The sequence below is a fragment of the Microtus oregoni genome, unplaced genomic scaffold (genome assembly GCF_018167655.1).
Source record: "Microtus oregoni isolate MIOR12 unplaced genomic scaffold, Mior012 000028F_ref0000031, whole genome shotgun sequence".
Classification (NCBI taxonomy): Eukaryota; Metazoa; Chordata; class Mammalia; order Rodentia; family Cricetidae; genus Microtus; species Microtus oregoni.
This window is the reverse complement of record NW_024543087.1, coordinates 18,758,117-18,775,906: the sequence shown is the minus strand read 5'-3', so window position 1 is coordinate 18,775,906 and position 17,790 is coordinate 18,758,117. Positions and strand designations below refer to the sequence as shown.

The 17,790-nt window shown below is 46.6% G+C and overlaps 1 protein-coding gene across 1 annotated transcript; it reads right to left on the bottom strand.

Annotated features, from left to right (window-relative positions):
- Positions 1 to 9,357: 9,357 nt before the first annotated feature.
- On the bottom strand, positions 9,358 to 11,803 carry LOC121464346 (U8 snoRNA-decapping enzyme-like). The gene is made up of 3 exons (XM_041677249.1): positions 11,633 to 11,803; positions 11,283 to 11,552; positions 9,358 to 10,535 (listed from the first exon to the last, which is right to left on the bottom strand). Exons 1-3 carry the CDS (start codon positions 11,768 to 11,770, stop codon positions 10,356 to 10,358), a joined length of 588 nt encoding a protein of 195 aa, XP_041533183.1. The 5' UTR covers positions 11,771 to 11,803; the 3' UTR covers positions 9,358 to 10,355.
- Between the last annotated feature and the right edge of the window lie 5,987 nt (positions 11,804 to 17,790).

The window sequence follows — 17,790 nt, the reverse complement described above, 5'->3', positions numbered from 1 at the left end:
GACAAGTGCCTAAGGAGGTGGCTCAGTGGGCGAAACACTTAGCACACAGGAGTGAGGAGCTGAGTTCAGATCCCAGACGGCACCTAAGGACAGAAACAGCACCATTTTCCTGTAAGCTCAGAGTTTCTGTTGAAGGAGGGTGGCAGGGACCGAATGCTTGAAGCTGGTAGGCTAGTCTGATTAGTGGAGGTTCAGGACAATTAGGCTTCAGGGATGCCTATGTGTGAGCTAAATACATGCTTATGCTTAGATTACATATTGTTCTACAGCATTATTGTGGTCATGAAATCAAGGATGCCACTGTGCCTCCTTAGACATATCTAAATATCTTTCCTCCTCTATCCCTCTCCTTCCAGCCTCTCTTCTTGCTCTTCCTGCTCTCCCACACTCTCTTCCTTTCCTTGCTCCAGCAATTACAAAGAATGGACTCTACTTCTAGCTGAAGATGAGCCCTTGTCCCCTGTTAAGGGTTAATCTGGGGAGCAGGCCAGGGATCACTAGGAAGGAGGACTCATGCAGGGTGGTCATTGAGACAGGGTTTCTCTGTGTAACCTTGGCTGTCCTGAGACTCACTATGTAGACCAAGATGGCCTAGAACTTAAGAGACCTGCCTGCTTCTGCTTCCTGAGTACTGGGATTAAAAGCGTGCACTATGTACCTTGCTATGATAATGTTCTTTTCTTTCTCATAATTTCTAACCTTCTGATGCACTCCCTAGGATCTGCCATGAGGATCAACTGGGCCTGGGTCTAATTCTTTTCTTCTCTTCTTTTTCATTCAGATGCTGACCAGAACCCAAGTAGATTTTAAAGTCCCCAAGCAAGGTTCTTGACTCCCTTACCCTTTTTTCTAAACTCCCCTCCCCACTATGTGGACACCTACACCTAGTGTCTGAATGTTAGGTTATCCCTGAGCAGTGTGGTTTTGTCCACTGTGTAGACATTCACACTTGGTATCTGAATGCTAGGTTATCACTGAGCAGTGTGGCTTTTGTTTTTCTCCATTCTCTAACATTCCAAGCAGCCGAAAGATTGCAGGCTTCCTGTCCTGGGGTTTGCCTTTTAAACTCTAATAAATTGTCCTCAAACTTATGTTTGAACCCTATTCTGGAACCTCTACCTGTGGCTGTTCTTAAATTCTATATTTAGCAGAGGAAACAAATCCATTCCTGCATCCCCAATGGCATTATTTAGCTATACATAATATGTAGGCAGAGTTTTCCTGTCCTGCCCGCCTGCTCCCAAATAACTGGCAGCTGCTCCCCCAAATAACTATCTCAGAGACTTAATATAAATTACAGATGCTTGGCCAATAGCTCAGGCTTATTACTAACTAGCTCTTACAACTTAACTCATTTCTGTTCATCTATATGCTGCCCCGACACTCATGGCTTTTACCTCTATCCCGTTTTGTGTATCCAACTCAATCTCCATCTGGTAGATGACTCTGACTCTGTCCTTCCCCATCCCATCATTCTCAGTTTGGCTTTCCCACCTAACTTTAACCTGTTCAGCTACTGACCGGTCAGCTCGTTTATTTAACCAATCATAGCAACATACATTCACACAGTGTACACAAGGATTATTCCACAGTACTATTATGTGTTCTTACAGACTCCAACTAGCCACCATGATCAGAGTAAGACACACTGTCATCTGATGCTAGTGGCTCTGACCAGAGATTTACTAAATCAATTACCTTAAAATGATACCTCCAAATTGAAAGAATATAATCCTTTCGTTTAGTCCATGTTAGTTTTAAAAGCTCTGTATAGACAATGCAGAAAGATACTTATGTTGCATTGGGCATAATTGAGAATAAAATCATAGAGGCACTGTTTTATTAAAGGATATAAGGCTTTCAGACTAAGAGAATGAATGATAGAGGCTTTCACATTGTCCTACTTAGAGTTTCTATTGCTGTGAAGAGACACCGTGACCATGGCAACTCTTACAAAGGAAAAACATTTCAATGGGCCTGGCTTATATATTCAGAGGTTTGGTCCATTATCATTATGATGAGACATGTTGATGTGCAACAGACATGGTGCTGGAGCTGAGACTCCTTCCATCTTGGCTCAGAGGTAACAGGAAGTGGTTTCCCTAACACCTTAAGTGAAGCTGGAGTAAAAGAAACCTCAAAGCCACCCTTCCTCCAACAGGACCACACCTACTCCAACAAGGTCACACCTCCTAATAGTGCCACTCCCTATGGGAGTCATTTTCGTTTATACCACCACACACATTAAGAAAATGAAAGACCGAATCTCACGGACCAGTTAAACAGGTAGAATAGGATGGGAAGTCATTCCTAGCACCGTTCAGAGGGAATCAATTAATAGTAAGTCTGGTCTCCAATTCAAAGCTCAGCATTAATTGTGCTCCTCTGTACCATGCCAATCGCTTGAAGATTAGAAAATGTCACAGTAACAAATTGCTAGGAAACCTGCGGGCAACCTTGTGAGTTGATATGTGTCCTGCAGATTTGAAAATAAGTGTTCTATTGCATGATTTAAGGGGGAAGTGGATTTTTGCTTTTTGTTTTTCTCTAGGGAAATCTTCAAGATGACTTAGCTTCATTTTAGAGCATATTTCAAACATATACTTACACTGCATCCTAGGAAGAGGCATGTTTAGGTTGCCATGGCAGCCCATGAGCCTATGGCATCCTTCTACCTGTAGATGTCCAGTTTCACCAGTACCATTTGTTGAAGATGCTGCCTTTTTTTTCTAGTGCATATTTCTGGCTTGTTTATCAAAAATCAGGTGTCCATTGGTGTGTGGGTTTACATCTGGGTCTTTGAGTCATTCCATTTATCAACCTGCCTCTTTTTAACACCATTCATTTCATTTTTATGACCATAGTTCTATAGTACAACTTGAAACCAGGAATGCCTCCAGCAGTTCTTTGATAGTTCAGGATTATCTTAGCTATTATTTAGTTTCCCTGTACTACACTAAGAAGTTCCTGCATTTTCCAGAGAGCTCATGAGCACTATCCATGCTCATGGGCACTATCCATGTTCATGGGCATCATACTATCCATGTTCATGGGTGCTATCCATGTTCAAGGGCACTATACTATCCATGCTCATGGGCACAGTGTCATCTTTTATCCAGACAAACTGGGATTTCTGTGTTTAGGAATTTTTTTTTGACCCTAAAATCCTATTTCTTTTCCAGATGACTTGTCTGTTAGCACATCCATTGGATAAGCAACAATCATCATATTCTATTGTCTGGTCTCAATTCTACCATGTTCTATGGTCACTGCTTGTTTTTTCTTTTCCTAGTATTTGAGGACATTCATTCTCCTGTCTGCACCAGAGGAATTTCTCCCTGGGTTGAGGTGCTCTTTGTTCTTCTGAGGCTCTATTAAGTTTTCTTTTTTAAACAGATCAGTTTCCTTAAACTCCTCCCTTAGAGTTGCCTGTGTGTCTCACCTCTTCCTCCCCCTCCAAGCTCCATGCTTTCCTTAAATCCCCCGAGTAAGAGCTGTTTCTGTAACAAGATCAAGCCAGCCTTTCACCCCTTCTATGATTCACAGCCCTTTCTTTGTTGCCATGTGGAACAGACCCGATGTCACCACATCCCATTCCCTGAAGCCGACTGGAGTTAGTTCTTCCACTCTCTAGCATGAGATCCCTCAAACATGAGATCGTTCAAAGCCCTCCACCTGTTCAATAGACCTTTGCCTCCATCCACAACCTATAACTATTGCAGGGTGTCAGTGAGTGTCAGGATGTCATAAATCTGGTCAGGTGTGACCTTCTGTAGTCTGAGAGGGTGGAGACTGTGAGGGTGGGAACACCTGCCTGGGAGCTCCTAGTCCAGGGCATAGATGCTGTATAGAGTGAGGGATTATGACATACCCACACATGCGTGTAACACGCATTGATCATATTCATGCCTGCTGCTCCTCTTCCTTGGAGTGGGCGATTGATGAGCATCTTCTACATGACTCCAACTCCAATGTCTCCTGTAAATTTCATCACAGGTGAAATGTTCTCGTCCATTTCACAACTTCTTATCTTCTGTTTCACCTGTGTGTTGGGGTACAGAACGTTTTCTGTGAGACGAACCTCCTTTGCCACTAGCCCCATCCATTTCAGGCAGTCTCCCTCAGCATCAAAGTTCACTGGCAGGAGACCACCCTCCTTCTCCATATGGTCCTGCCAGAAAACAGCAGCTTTGCCTCACCCCTGGCAACTGACAAGGACCTGGGCTCAGGACAAAATGAAGTCTGAAAGTGATTTCTGCAAACAGGGAAAACACAATGTTGAGAAGTAGAAACTTCTTGCTGATTCTGCTGAGACAGGCATCAATGTGTGTTAGTCAGGGGGAAGGGGGAGAATGGGGTGACCAGGGCCTCCTCCTTCCTGGGAAGGAGCAGTAGCAGCCTTTGCTGACATAGTTCAGGCTGATCTGAACAAAGCTAATGCCAAGGGCTCCCTCCATTAACCCTCTCCCCAGGAATCACAACCCCCAGCTTGAGATAAGGAAGTCCAGTGTTCAGCTGAAGGTCCTGCCTGCTGGGAGCAGGGTGGAGGTTGCAGGGGCTCCCATCTTCTTCCCTCCCCAGAGCACTGTGCTTAAAGGGGCACAAGGAGTCCTGTGTGCTTTCCACCCTGGCTGAGCATCCCCCAGCAGGATGGGAGAGGAGACATGTATAGTCTAACCTGCCTCTCTCCCTCCTGCCAGGCAGGCACCTCCAGGACCAGGTCAGGGAAGAGTGTGATGGCTGATGGTGAAGGACCCCTCGGCCTGGGAGGAAGGATGCTCCTTAGAGAAGGCAGGGGAGCTGTCCTAGTTTCCTTTTTGGTTGCCATGAAAAAATACCCCAATAACTGCAACTTAAGTGGAAACAGGGTCTATTTGGCTTACAGTTTAAGGTACAATCTATCAAGATGGGGAAGTCAAGGCATGAGGAGCTTGACGCAGATGGCCACACTGCAGTCAGAAGAGAGGGATGGATGTATGCTAGCGTTCAGCTACTTTTCTCTGTTGTTCAGTGCAAATCGGGGAAGCAGTGGCATCCACAAGGGGGCGTGGCAGTGGGGGCGCAGGAATCTTCCCACATCTGTTAACATAATTAAGGTAATCTCTCACAGACATTCTCAGAAGCCCTTCTCCCAGGTGACTTTAGATTGTGTCAAGCTGACAGTTGTGTCTAGCTTCCACACAGAAATTATAGACACAAAGCCAGGGTCAGGTTAGTAGAAAAGACAGGGTGATGAAACCCATGCTAGGGACTGCCGTGTCTCCGCATTACACGGGCTCATTTTTTCAGTTGCAATTGTAGTAACTGATAGGAGACCCTCAGCAAGTTTCGGATTGCTGACTGATATTTCCTCATAGAGGGAGGGAGAAGGAAGGGTCATTACAAGCTCAGTTGAGGGTCCAGCCCCTTGTTCCCTCCTGCATACCCATCCCACCTACATGAGGTTCCTCCCTAGCTGTATGTGGTCTTCGGAGTGCGTGAGTACACAGGAGATAAAATATTGACAGAAGGAGAGACTACATGTATGCAGCTATGGGAGGTAATCGCTCACGCTAGGTAGGATTTTTTAAAAATAATTATCAATGTAGCTTTTTGGGAGGGCCAGATACTTATCTCCCTGTTTGATCAAATACCCTGACCAAAGAAACTGCAGGGAGAAGGTTCTCTTGGCTCACAGTTTGAGAGTGCAGTCCATGACATCACGAAACTTGGGGCAGCAGGATCTTGAGGCAGCTGATCACACTGCATCCGTAATGAGGGAGCAAAGAGAGATGAATGCTGGTACCCAACTCGCTTTATTCAGTCCAGGGTCCAGCCCTCTGGATGGTGGCACCCACTGTAGAGACAAGGCTTCAAAATCTAATCTAAATAATCACTCATGGCTACTCCTAGAGGCTTGTCTTAAAAGTGATTCTACATTCAGTCAAGTTTACAATCTTAAATGCATACACACACACAATGCACTCCCCTCCACACACACACACACACACACACACACACACACACAAACTCTCTCTCTCTTCTCTAAGTAACCCCTCATATATGTTCCTGTTGCTGAATATTTGTATACTGTGAAGATGTGTCTTTTCTAGGGGCCTTCTGATAGGTTTAAGAAAACGCTGAATAGCTAGGCAGGAGAAAATAGGCAGGACTTCCTGGAAAAGAGAGGAAGGCTGGGAAGAATAATTTGGCATGGTGGGAGAAACCAGTGAGATGTGGGCACACTGAATGGGGCAGGCATACAGAATGGAAAGGTAAAAGACTCACATGACAGAATGTAGTTTAATAGAAACAGGTTAATTTTAGTTATAAAAGCTAGTGGGATAAGCCTAAAGGCCAAGCTTTCATAATTAATAATAAGTCTCTAAGTCATTATTTGGGGGCTGGTAGTTCTGACGAGAAAGAAAAACTACATGCTTCTCTAAGTAAGCATGATAAATCTATTGGTTGGCAAAGCTAGACTTGGGTGTACTTGGTACTTGGTGTTTTGTTGGTGCCCTGTCTGGAGTGAGTAGACGTTTGTCTCCTGAGGAAAAGTTAACACCACAGCCCTGTAGGAACAGTGGGATCTCTATGGCTTCTCTCCACCATTCAACCCATCCCGTGGCTGGCGTCTACGTGACTCTGCATTGCTTTCCAGTGCTTTGTCCAGCTTCCCCATTTTCAAGTGTTACTGACCTAGGAGACCATGTGTTGGTATGTCCACACTGTCCTTCTGTCAGCTCTGGTCATTTCTTCGTCACCAAGGATGCTGGCTCCTGATTTACACCTCGTCTCTACCATGTGTCCACTTCTGACTTCAAATATACTTGGCAGCTCACCCAACTCTCTGCCTCTCCAGCCCAAGGTGTCACCCCTTAACAGCTGTCTCCCACGTCTGGCCAGTCATCCTGTGTTCTCACTTGGTCCTTAACTATCCCTGAGTTCATTTCAGCTCCCCAGACACAAGTGCCTCTCCCTGTCTGAGATCCACTTCCTAGTCCCTATCTCATTAAGATGACTCGATGATCATGCTCAAGACAACTGTCTCTTTGTGCCCATCTTACCCAGACCAGACTCTAAGCCTCACAGCCCACCACTGCAACTTCTCCCCTTATTCCTCCCTGAAATAAGCTCAGCACTGTGGTGGGTGTCTCCATCTGAGTTTCTGAACACTGACTAGTATGGTAGCCAGTTCTTTTGTCAACGTTTTGAAATTTTTTTTAAGGGGAAGGATTAATTTCAACTCATCTTTTCAAAGGCTTCAGTTCATGCCTGGCTTCTTGCATTGATTTGAGGCCCAAGGCAAGACAGAAACAGTGTAGGAAAGGATATAGTAGAGAAAAATGGTCAACTCATGGCGACCAGAAAGAAAAGAAGAGAAACAAGATTGGGCCAACACCAGGCAGGCTATATATAGCTCCAAAGTCCCACTTTTTACAACCAGGCCACACCTCTTACAGTTCCATTAACTGCCAACAGTTTATTCCAATTTTGAATCCCTCAAGAGATTATACCATCGAGTAGGTCAAGGCTATCATGATGTTTCTGGAAACAATCTCACAGCCACACCTAGGTGTCCTTTACTAATCTCATAGGCATCTCACAATTCAATCAAGCTGGCAATCAGCATCTCCTCATCACAGGTGGGAAGGGAAACAGGGTGCATGTACAGCACCCCCCCCCACCTGCCCCAATAGAATGCCTGACTTCCCACTCTAGCAACCAGCTAAGGAAATGAACTCTGAATGTATAGGGTGGTTTCTCCTTTAAATTGAACGCCTCACAGCTCAACCCTGCTTCAGAAGTGTGTTGTCAATCCTCTACCTTCACATTCCCTGACACTGCTTACTGCTTCCAACAAAGCCATCAAAAGTTTTGATGCTCGGTCCGATGGACTTCTCCGAGCTAAGTCACTAAAATTCTCTGAAGCACCTAGAAGTGTTGAGTTTGTTAATCCAGCTTTCCCCCCTTGTTCCTTGTCTCCTTTACCGTGTCCTACCCGTCCTCTCAAACCTCAGGGCTTTGACCTGCCCACCTCTTTTCTCTACCGATAATCTCAGAATAGTTTTCATGCTGTCTACTGAGTTAACTCACAGATGTATGTCTCCATGTCTTCAAACCCTGTTCCCCTATGCACTGGGTTTTGTCTTCATCCACAACATGAACACCTTGTAGTTCAAAATTTAAAGCCATCTTTGCATCCCCTGCTTTCTTCCAACAACCAGACAACCAGGCTCTATCAGATAACACCATGACCCCTCCCACCTCCCATGCCTGTCTGAGTACACCTTCACTGCCCAGCCCTGATCCAGGTCACCATCTTCTCCCATGAAAACCTGTGTCCAATTTCTGATCCACACCAGAAGTGCCTGAAACATGCACTTGGCCATGCCCAGGCCTGTATGATCTTGTACCAAAAGGGCTGCCACCTCTGAAGCACAGCCTCCCATTGCTTCCTGATGTCTAGTTATAGTGACCCTATTCTGTTCTACACTAGGCTCTTGCCAATGTTGGTGGCAGATCCTTTATCACTTCCCCCATTATACCACCAGCAAGAGAAGGAGTGTAATCCCCAACCCTCAACTATAGTATTAAACAACTATCCGTCATCCTGTAGCTTCTACCCTAGGCTCTTGGTACCCTTCTCTGGGCATCAAGTTATGGAGGAATCTCATCTAACTAGATCACCATATCCGGGAGGTAACATACAGGCACTTTGGTCCCAGGCGAGCCTTTGAACCATCTCTACTAAGGTGTCAGATCTATGAATGAAGCTACCTGAATTCTCCTGACAGGCCTTATCTACCAGTTCAATACTATCTAGACTTTTGTTGTCTTGGCAGGTTGTCACGGACTGAAGGCTGGCCTTGTAGCCAAGGATGATCTTGAATTTCTGATCCTCCTGCCTGAGCACTGGGGTTACAGGTGTTATTTATACAATGCCAGGGTTTAGACGTGGGGTTGCATGCATGCTAGGCAAAGCTACATGAGCTATATCCCCAGCCTCCACTGAGAATTTTCAAAGATCTACATCCGTCATAGGAATGGTCTTGAAATAAATAAGTTACTTGACTGTGAAACACGTTGCAAGATCACGATTGGGAAGTCCATGCTGGGGACATTCCGACAAGGTCTTCCCACGGCCGGCCCATCACACATGCCCTTTCAGACACTTCTTTCCAGATTTCTTTGTGATTAGCCCTCTCTTCTTTCTGCCTAATGTTCTCTACCAGGGCCATTCAGGACCAACCCAAGTAAAAGGATGTCAACAGAACCATACCCGCTCCATCATTTACTCCCTTGTAAACATGTGCACATACGGGTACCGCAAGCAGTCACCTAGTTTTCCCAGCAGAGCAGTCACGGAGCTATGGTCTAGTCTGACACCTGCTTTTTCATCAGTGCTTTATTGGGACACAACAACACATGGCGCATGTATCATGCGGGTAAGTTTGACATGACAGAGTTAAAGAGTTCCTGAACACCACGTGCCAGACAAGGCTTATAGTATTTACCATGTAGTGCTATTTATGTATAATGCGATGTGCCTACTCCTCACTTAGAAGTCTGGAGGACAAGAGTAACGGGCCTCCATTTCAGTTGCCATACCTGCCACCGAGCAGGGGTTAATTAACCCATATCTGTTGAAAGAACTGGAGGGAACAGAGCCCCAGCCTGCCTTTTTGGATGACTGTTTTTGGCAGGGCAGGCTAGACAGAAACAAAGGGAGCTGAAAGATGAACACACTGGAAGAAAGGCATCAGGACTGGAGTCTCAGGTCTAGGTTCAGCCCAAGAATTCCCTGCCATGTGCCAACCCTCAGCAGTTGGGGAAGAGTACAGGGCTGCCTAGGGCCTTACCCAACTTTCTGAAAGCCACAGCTTTGCTTGGGCCTCAGGTAACCCCCCTGCCCCACCCCATGGCCATTCTCAGAGAGAAACCCCCTCCTCTGCTTCCCTAACAAGAATGGGCTGGGCTGGATCCTGGACCGCAGCCCTTGCAGCAGGTGGGAAAGAACCCAAACCTTACCATCAATTACCAGGAAGGAGTTGGATGTGCCTGATGCCACATCACGGTTGTGATGAACAGACGTGTGATGGACAGCTGTGTAATCACAGATTGCGTGTGCATACCTGGAGCTTCCAGGCTGTTTATCCACGTATAAGGAGGGACTCATATACAACCAAGGCCTTTGATCCCTAATGCCATCAGACAAGGTCCTCTGTGGAAAACACACCTCTGCCTTTAATCTTGTATCAACTTTCACCTCTCAGCCCCCAAAGAGAAAGTATTTGCCTCTCCCTCCCTCCCTCCCTCCTTCCCTTATACCAAAGCCCTTATCTTGGCTTCCATGGGTCCGTGGTGGGCAGCTTCTACTTAGAAGCTGTGTTCTTGAGGTTTGCAATAGTGCCAGGATTCACAAGTTCCAAGTCCTGAAGGGCTTCTAGTAGCTGTTCCCGGGCAGCACCAATGAAGGAATTCTCCAGGAAGGTGGGCAGGCCTCCCACACCATCACGAAGGATGTACAGAGGCACCCGCACCAGGCCCAGCACCTACGAAAAGCAGACAGGCAACATGCGGTATTTCAAGTATCTCAACACATTCCCTTACCTACTGTGTTCTGCGGAGCGGAGATCTAACCTAACAACCAGATAGAACCAGGCCCAATAATCCCACCTCAGGAAAGCTTACAAATGACCCATGCTGGGTACCAATCTCCACCCACACTAGTCCTGCTCCATCTTCTCCCTCATCCTCGCTGGCTACTGCCTCCAGGGGCCAGGCATGGCTGTAGCAGTATGTCCAACCACAGAACTTACACGACTGTCTAGGTGTCACTTGGGTGATCAAGAAAAAGGCAAAATACCCAAATCTTCCTCTGACCTCCTCACTCAACTAGTGATTGATTCCAAGAGACTGTTCGGTCTACACACTGCCAAAGTACGCACGGTGACCTGTTTCAATATTGTCCCCACCCGCAATTGGACAGTCACCTACACCTTTCCCTAGCACTAGGATCACTAGCACACCTCCTGCTAAAGGAAAATAAGGGCCCAAGGTCAAGCTTTGGAGTGTCCTGGGTATTAGCATACAGGGCAGAAGAAAGCCTTGCGTGTGTGTTCTAGAAATCTCTCTGCAAAAGTTACTAAGGGAGACCAAGTTGGTGGTGTTATCCAGCCTGGAAATGACCACGATCCCAATAGTTCATGCCACTTGAGAGAGTGAGTGCCATGTCAAAATCTCCACCCAGTGGCTTTCTCCGGTGAGAGACATAGGAGAGGGTCCCAGGCTGGTCCCACCTCCAGCCCGTGGTCCTTGGCTTGAGGTGCCCTGGCTTCCACCGCCTGCAGCTGCTCCGGCGTCAGGCGCTTGGCATAGAAATGGGCCACCACGCGCTGTCCGTCCATGAGGTGTGAGCTCCGATAGTCGGAGCGCTCCACGCGGAAGGCGGCCACCGCGTCGCCCAGCTCCTCGCGCAGTTCACGGTTCAGCCCGTCCTCCAGGCTGCTGTCTTGCGCGTCCACGAAGCCGCCAGGGAAGCCTAGGCGCCCGTCGAAGCGCATCTGCATCTGGGGGAGGAGAGGGACGATGGTTGGCCTGGACGCTCGGGCAGCGGGGCGGGGAGCAGGCCAGCATGCCGCGTCCTCACCAGCACGGCGAAGCGCAACGGGAAACGGCCGAACAGCTTGCGAGGGTCGGGCGCGTAGAGCAGAGCGTGGCAGGCGTGGCGCCAGCCCTGACCCAGCGCCAGGGCCTCGCAGAGCTCCACTTTCCGATCCCCCGCCATCTCCAGGCTCGCTCTTCCGGGTTCCCACAGAGGGCAGCTCCTCGGGGCGGAGCTACGCGAGACCCCGGCAGCAGCCAATCAGGATGGGGCTCTCAAGCTGAGCCAAAGATACCTTAGGGCTTTCGGAGAAACTGAAAGCCTCCTCAGGATTGGCCCTTAGGTTCCTGAGCCTCTGGTGCTGAAGCTTGGTGGATACAGGCTCAAGTAGCCATCTGGAGGGCTAGGTGGAGCAGGCTTTGGAGCCAGAGCAGAAATTTATTCACTCAGGAGTCCAGGCAGCTGAAGGAACGACGCAGTGTTCAGGAAATTGTCTTTGGGTTCTTCTGGAAACTAGGGCTAGGAGGGAGGTAGTCTGGCTTCAGAGACTATGCCTTCCCTAGGGCAATGGGGGAAAAGGAGAGATGGGTGTAACAAGTGTTGAGTCCTGGAAATGTGGGGACTAAGTGAAAATAAATGGGGAGCAGGGTCAGCGCCAGGACAGGTTTCGTCCTGGGTGGTGACACTTTTGGGAAGGGAAGAGGCCAATGATAGGTGTGGTTACAACGAGCAACTGCATTGGCTCTGGGCTCTGGGCAGTGGTGTGGAGCCTGGTACATAGGGTATATGGATATGCCACCGGTCACAGTTAGGTGGGGGCCTGAATGTGGACATGACAAAGACACAGAGAAGTGTGGGCAGAGGAGTCAGAGATAGGGCACTGCCCCACCCCCGGAGTTTAGCAGTACGTTCAAATGTCTTCAGATCTTTAATTTCTGAAGAAGAATGGGAAAGTAGGGGCTCTTTAGGACCTAATGCTGAAAACCTGGGGTTCAGGACCTTGGCTTCAGCGAGGTGCTCCTCCCCCGAAGATTAGTCCATATATCAAGAACCTGTGAGTGTTTAAGGAAGGGAAGAGGTGGCTTTGAAGAAGGTCTGAGTTTCAAGCCATAGCCTGGAGTTGCCAGTTCATTGTAGAACTCACCCAGACTCTGGTCCACGATTTTAGTGGAAGCCACTCAGCTCCCTCAGGTTCCCAGGTATGGATCTGTTAAATGGAGATGGTACCAGGCTAGGATGGAGAGATGGAAAGTCCCCCTCAGGCCCCAGAGCCGGACATAGTAAATGCAGCTGTTCTTGGAGCTGAGGGCAGAAGCTCAGTGCTGTGTCTTCTGTCAAAGTTTGAGGCCAGCATCCTCAGAAAAGGAGCAGCAGCAAGGTGCCTGGGGATATCTTTTCTTAGTCTCCTGAGTAGCAGGATTCAGAGATGCCATTTACTGAGATAGTCGTTGAAAGACCCTCAGAGAGGACTTTTTCTCCGATGAAGACCCCAGAACCAGGACACTCCGAGACCAGGCCACAGGATGCAATTAGCAAGAGGTTTACTGAGTAAACACAGATACCTGCGGGCGGCAAAGTCTTTCGGAGGACTTGCGCGCCTGCAGACTGGGGGGAGGTCTTTTTATAGGAAAGAGGGCGGCAGAAGCAGATTACAGAAGCAGATGCGTGGTTAGTGGTCGGTTGGAATGGGGCAAGGGGCATAAGTGGTTTTTCCTTTCCCAGCACAGATGTATGGGAACAGATATCCTGTTCCTCTTTTTGATTTTCCTTTCCCAGCACAGATGTATGGCCACAGACATCCTGTCGTATAGATGTCCTATCTCATAGATATCCTGCTTTGCAGATTGTCCTATTTTATAGATATCCTGCTTTGCAGCCAGGGACCCTGATCTCACTCTGCACTTACATTTGTTCGTCAAAAGCCTTGTCAAGCTGGGATCTTTCATAGGGGGAATTGTTTCTTTTGTGAACTACTGATATTCTAAGTTTGGCACATGTGCTGACTATAGGCATCCTGTTTCCCTAAGCAAATGGGATGTTCTCATGAGAGCCGGCTAGCTGCAGGTCCTGTAAATCTTTCAAACAAACAGGGCATTCTCACGGGAGCATGCTAGCTGGGGTTTTGAGGGGGGGGTCTGTAGGGTCCTTCAGTCGTAGCATGGTGAGGTGATGAGTGTTATACAATTGCCATCCTCTGGCTAAAGTTCAAGGGACTGGCAAATAGCCTGGTTAAACATTAGGGTCACCTGGCAAAAGGCCTATAAAACCCTTTCGATAACTTCCAATCCCAGGGTCACATCCCAGACCAACTGCAAGAAAATTTTCATGAGGTATTAAGGGGGCATAATGGCTTTTTGTTGCTGTTGTTTGCATGTGTGTGTGTGTGTGTGTGTGCATGTTAGTGTGGGTTTGTGTAATTATTTGTGTGTGTGTGTGTAGTATAGGTATGTGTAATTATTTGTGTGTGTGTAGTGTAGGTATGTGTAATTATTTGTGTGTGTGTAGTGTAGGTATGTGTAATTATTTGTGTGTGTGTAGTGTAGGTATGTGTAATTATTTGTGTGTGTGTAGTGTAGGCATGTGTAATTATTTGTGTGTGTAGTGTAGGTATGTGTAATTATTTGTGTGTGTGTAGTGTAGGTATGTGTAATTATTTGTATGTGTGTGTATAAGACATGCAGGCACATGTTCACATGTGCAGGGAGGCCAGAAGTCAATGCTGTGTGTCTTCCTCTACTGCACTCTCCCTTATTTTTGAGAAAGTGTCTGATGCTGAACGCTGAGCTCACTAGCTATCTAGAATGGCTGGTCACTGAGCACTGGGGACCCTCCCACTCCAGTTCAGGGTTACAGGATGTCCACTGCTCCCAGCTTCTGTGTGGGTGTCGGCGATCCAGACTCAAATCTTCATGCTTGTTATGACAGGCATTTTATTGGCTGGAGATTCTTCCCAACTTGGCTTTTAAAATCACATCATTTGTGAAACCACTGAGATGAAGAAGCAGCTTTGTCGTCCTCCGTGGTTTCTTCCTGACTTCCTCTCCTGACTTCTCTCAGTGGCAGACTGTAATCGGGACCATATAATCCAAATGAGCCCTTCCCTCCGCAAGTTGCTTTTGATGACAGTGTTTATTACAGCAACAGGAGAACAAACTCGGGCACCGTGTCTTTCAGATGATGCTTTGCGTCTGTCCTGTCCCTGCATTCCCGTCCCCTACCCTGTCACACAGAAGCAGCTTCCCCAGTGGTCGGGGCTAGAGGGAAACAGAGCCATATGCCCAGAGCTGTTCCATGTGGATAGCTGTTCAGAGTCAAAAAGTAACACCATGGCTATTCTTGGAAGATGATAGGGGCCCCAAATGATTATTTTTTAGAAGACAGAGAAATAAATTACACATTGCCTTTCTGTTTAAAAAGAAAATGGACTACTGTGGGAAGGTGTATAGCTAACAACTACCCGCCTACTGGAGCGTGGCCTCATAGACTATTTACCTGGATGCAGCGTCTGGCCCTCTTCCTCTCTGTCTTTCCCCCTGGACCCCGGTTTTGTTGGTTCAGTTTGTTTGGATCTCATCTTTATCTATCGTTCACACAGAAAATCCTGATTTGTAAATTTTATCTATTAATAAATACCTGTATATTTCTTAGTTCTGAGCTAGTTGTGGGATTCCTTTTATTAAGCACCAGAGCTCTCCGCGTTCAATGGACTCCTCTCAGGGCTACAATATTGTAGAAAGTTAACCCAGAACCTCATGCAAGCAGAGTGTTAAGAATTATGGTGTTGAAATAAGAGCGGCGGGCTGGGCTGTGTCCCGCCACCCGGCTAGCTTTACTCGAAATAATTACACAGAAACTGTATTCTTTTAAACACCACTTGGCCCATTTCTATCTAGCCTCTTCTAGGCTAGCTCTCGCACCTGGACTAGCCCATTTCTAATAATCTGCTGTAGCCCACGAGCTGGCTTACCAGGAATGATCTTAACCTGCCTCTGTCTGGAGTGTGAGAATCATGGCGACTCACTGACTCAGCTTCTTTCTCCCAGCCTTCTGTTCTGTTTATTCCACCTACCTAAGGGTGGGCCTATCAAATGGGCCTAGCAGTTTCTTTATTGCTTAACCAATAAAATCAACAGATTGATATATGACATTCCCACATCATTATGGTACTTAAGATTCTTACATCAGGTTTATGATTATTACCACTACTATAAAATGAAGTGTGAATCTTGGTCCAATATATAGTAACTCAAAAGACTACCTCCAAAACATCCCGAAGATAGTATTATGATTATAATAACAGGTTAAAGCTTGATATGAATTTGTAAGTTTATGTTTGGCCTGTGTAAACCTACAGGCATCAAACATAGAAGCATTTATGGGAATGTCTACACTCAAGGATTAATAAACATCTTACTTTGTTGTTGTTCTGAGTTGAGAGGCCCACAGAGGCAGTGATTCCTGAGGATAACAACCCACTTAGGGCCCAGATGTTGCTTATAACATCATATCCCAACAAAGAAAACAATGTTCTGTAGCACAATTAATGAAGACCCAGAGACAGATATGGAGGTTCAACCTGAAGGTCAGAAAAGCAAAAGAGCCAGCCATTGGCTCTTCTACCTCAGTCCGAAATGGTGATCCTGCCTCCAGGAATTCTCAGAATAAAGACTGTGGCTGAGAGCTTTCTCCTCCTGTCTTACATTCCTCTCTAGGGCAGGCATTAAAAGCATACACCACTACTGCCCGGTTTCTATGGAAACTAGTGTGGCTACTGGGATTAAAGGAGTGTGTCACCACTGACTAGTCTGTAAGGCTGACCAGTGCAGCTGTTTTACTCTCTGGCTTCCAGGCAAGCTCAGTGAGTGTACAATGAACATCAACCATCTTGTAATGTCAGGAAAGAAGCTCACCCCGCCACACCCCAAAAGAAAAAGAAGAGCAAAAATGTAAGAAGAAACCCCACACTGTTTTCATATAATAGAAAGGAAGTCACCACCACTGATGGAAGAGTTTCCAAAGCAGAAACAACTTGAGCAAAAAATTAAAGCAGTTTCACTTTTGGTTTGTTTATTTATTTATATTGCAAAGTAGAAAATCAATATCCATACACCTGAACTGATATGGAATACATGTAGGCAAAGAATCCTCCACGTGGAAAAATTAGAGGTCATTTTCAAAGTTATTTTGTTCTCAGAGCATAGCTGAATAGTGACTTCCTTCCCACAAGCAGACAGTATAAAGAGAGGTGAGCCACAGAGCAACTTGGCAACTTTGGGAGAACTTGACCAACAACGGCCTGACAGCCAAGAGCAGCATCTGCATGGGTGTGTCCCATTGACAGAGGGCAACCAAGGTGAGGTGGTGAGCACCGCTCTTTTGCCTGCGGCCTTCCCCATCAACCGAAAGAGTTCTGGCCTGAAGTGTGAGGAAAGCACCCAGCCAGTCTCAGCAGAGGGAGGTCATTACGTAGTTGACAGACAAGCTTTAAAACTGTCAAGGCATAATCTTTGGAGTTGCTGGATCAAAATGGCCTAGACTGGATGGCTTACGAACAACTAAAACTTATTTCTCACAGTTTTGGAGACATGGAAGTCTAAGATGAAGGGGCTGGCAGACTTGTTGTCTAGTGAGGTTCCAGTTCTTGATTCATAGACCAACTTGGAGTCTCCTGTAAAGTCCCTAGTGCTATTCGTGAAGGCTCCAGTGTTACCATCTGGTCCCCTCCCAAAGGACCCCACCCTCAAACACCAACACAAGGGTATAATATCAGCATGGGATTTTTATAGCAATCATAAAATAAAAATGGAAATTTCCACTGCCTGTGGAATGTAAAAAAGAGCATCCAGGATCAAAGATACCAGACAAGGGAATCTGAATAACACTTTGGTGAATAATAATGCTTCCAAACTGGCTCATTGTGTTAAGAACTATACTATACTAATTTAAGATATTGATGGGGAAACACAATGACCTATGTGGGAATGCCCTGTACTAGTCTCCCAAATTTTCTGTAAATATATAAATTGCCTAAATTTAATTTTATTTTTGAAAAACCAGGAGGGCAGCTGCAGAAGATTCTGGTTAAGGGGTGTTTACAGGGTGATCGACCTAGCTTCTGCCATAACTGAATGACAAGGAAGAGTCAGATACAGAGGCAGATCTTACCATGAAAGACTGAACTGAAGCCAGGAAGGGAAAAATGG

Excerpts from the sequence above, each read along its gene's own strand:
- LOC121464346 (XM_041677249.1), bottom strand. The coding sequence starts at position 11,770 with ATGGCGGGGGATCGGAAAGTGGAGCTCTGCGAGGCCCTGGCGCTGGGT. Across the intron at positions 11,553-11,632 it reads CGTTGCGCTTCGCCGTGCTG|ATGCAGATGCGCTTCGACGG; the intron begins GTGAGGACGCGG and ends CTCCTCCCCCAG. Across the intron at positions 10,536-11,282 it reads CCAAGGACCACGGGCTGGAG|GTGCTGGGCCTGGTGCGGGT; the intron begins GTGGGACCAGCC and ends TGCTTTTCGTAG.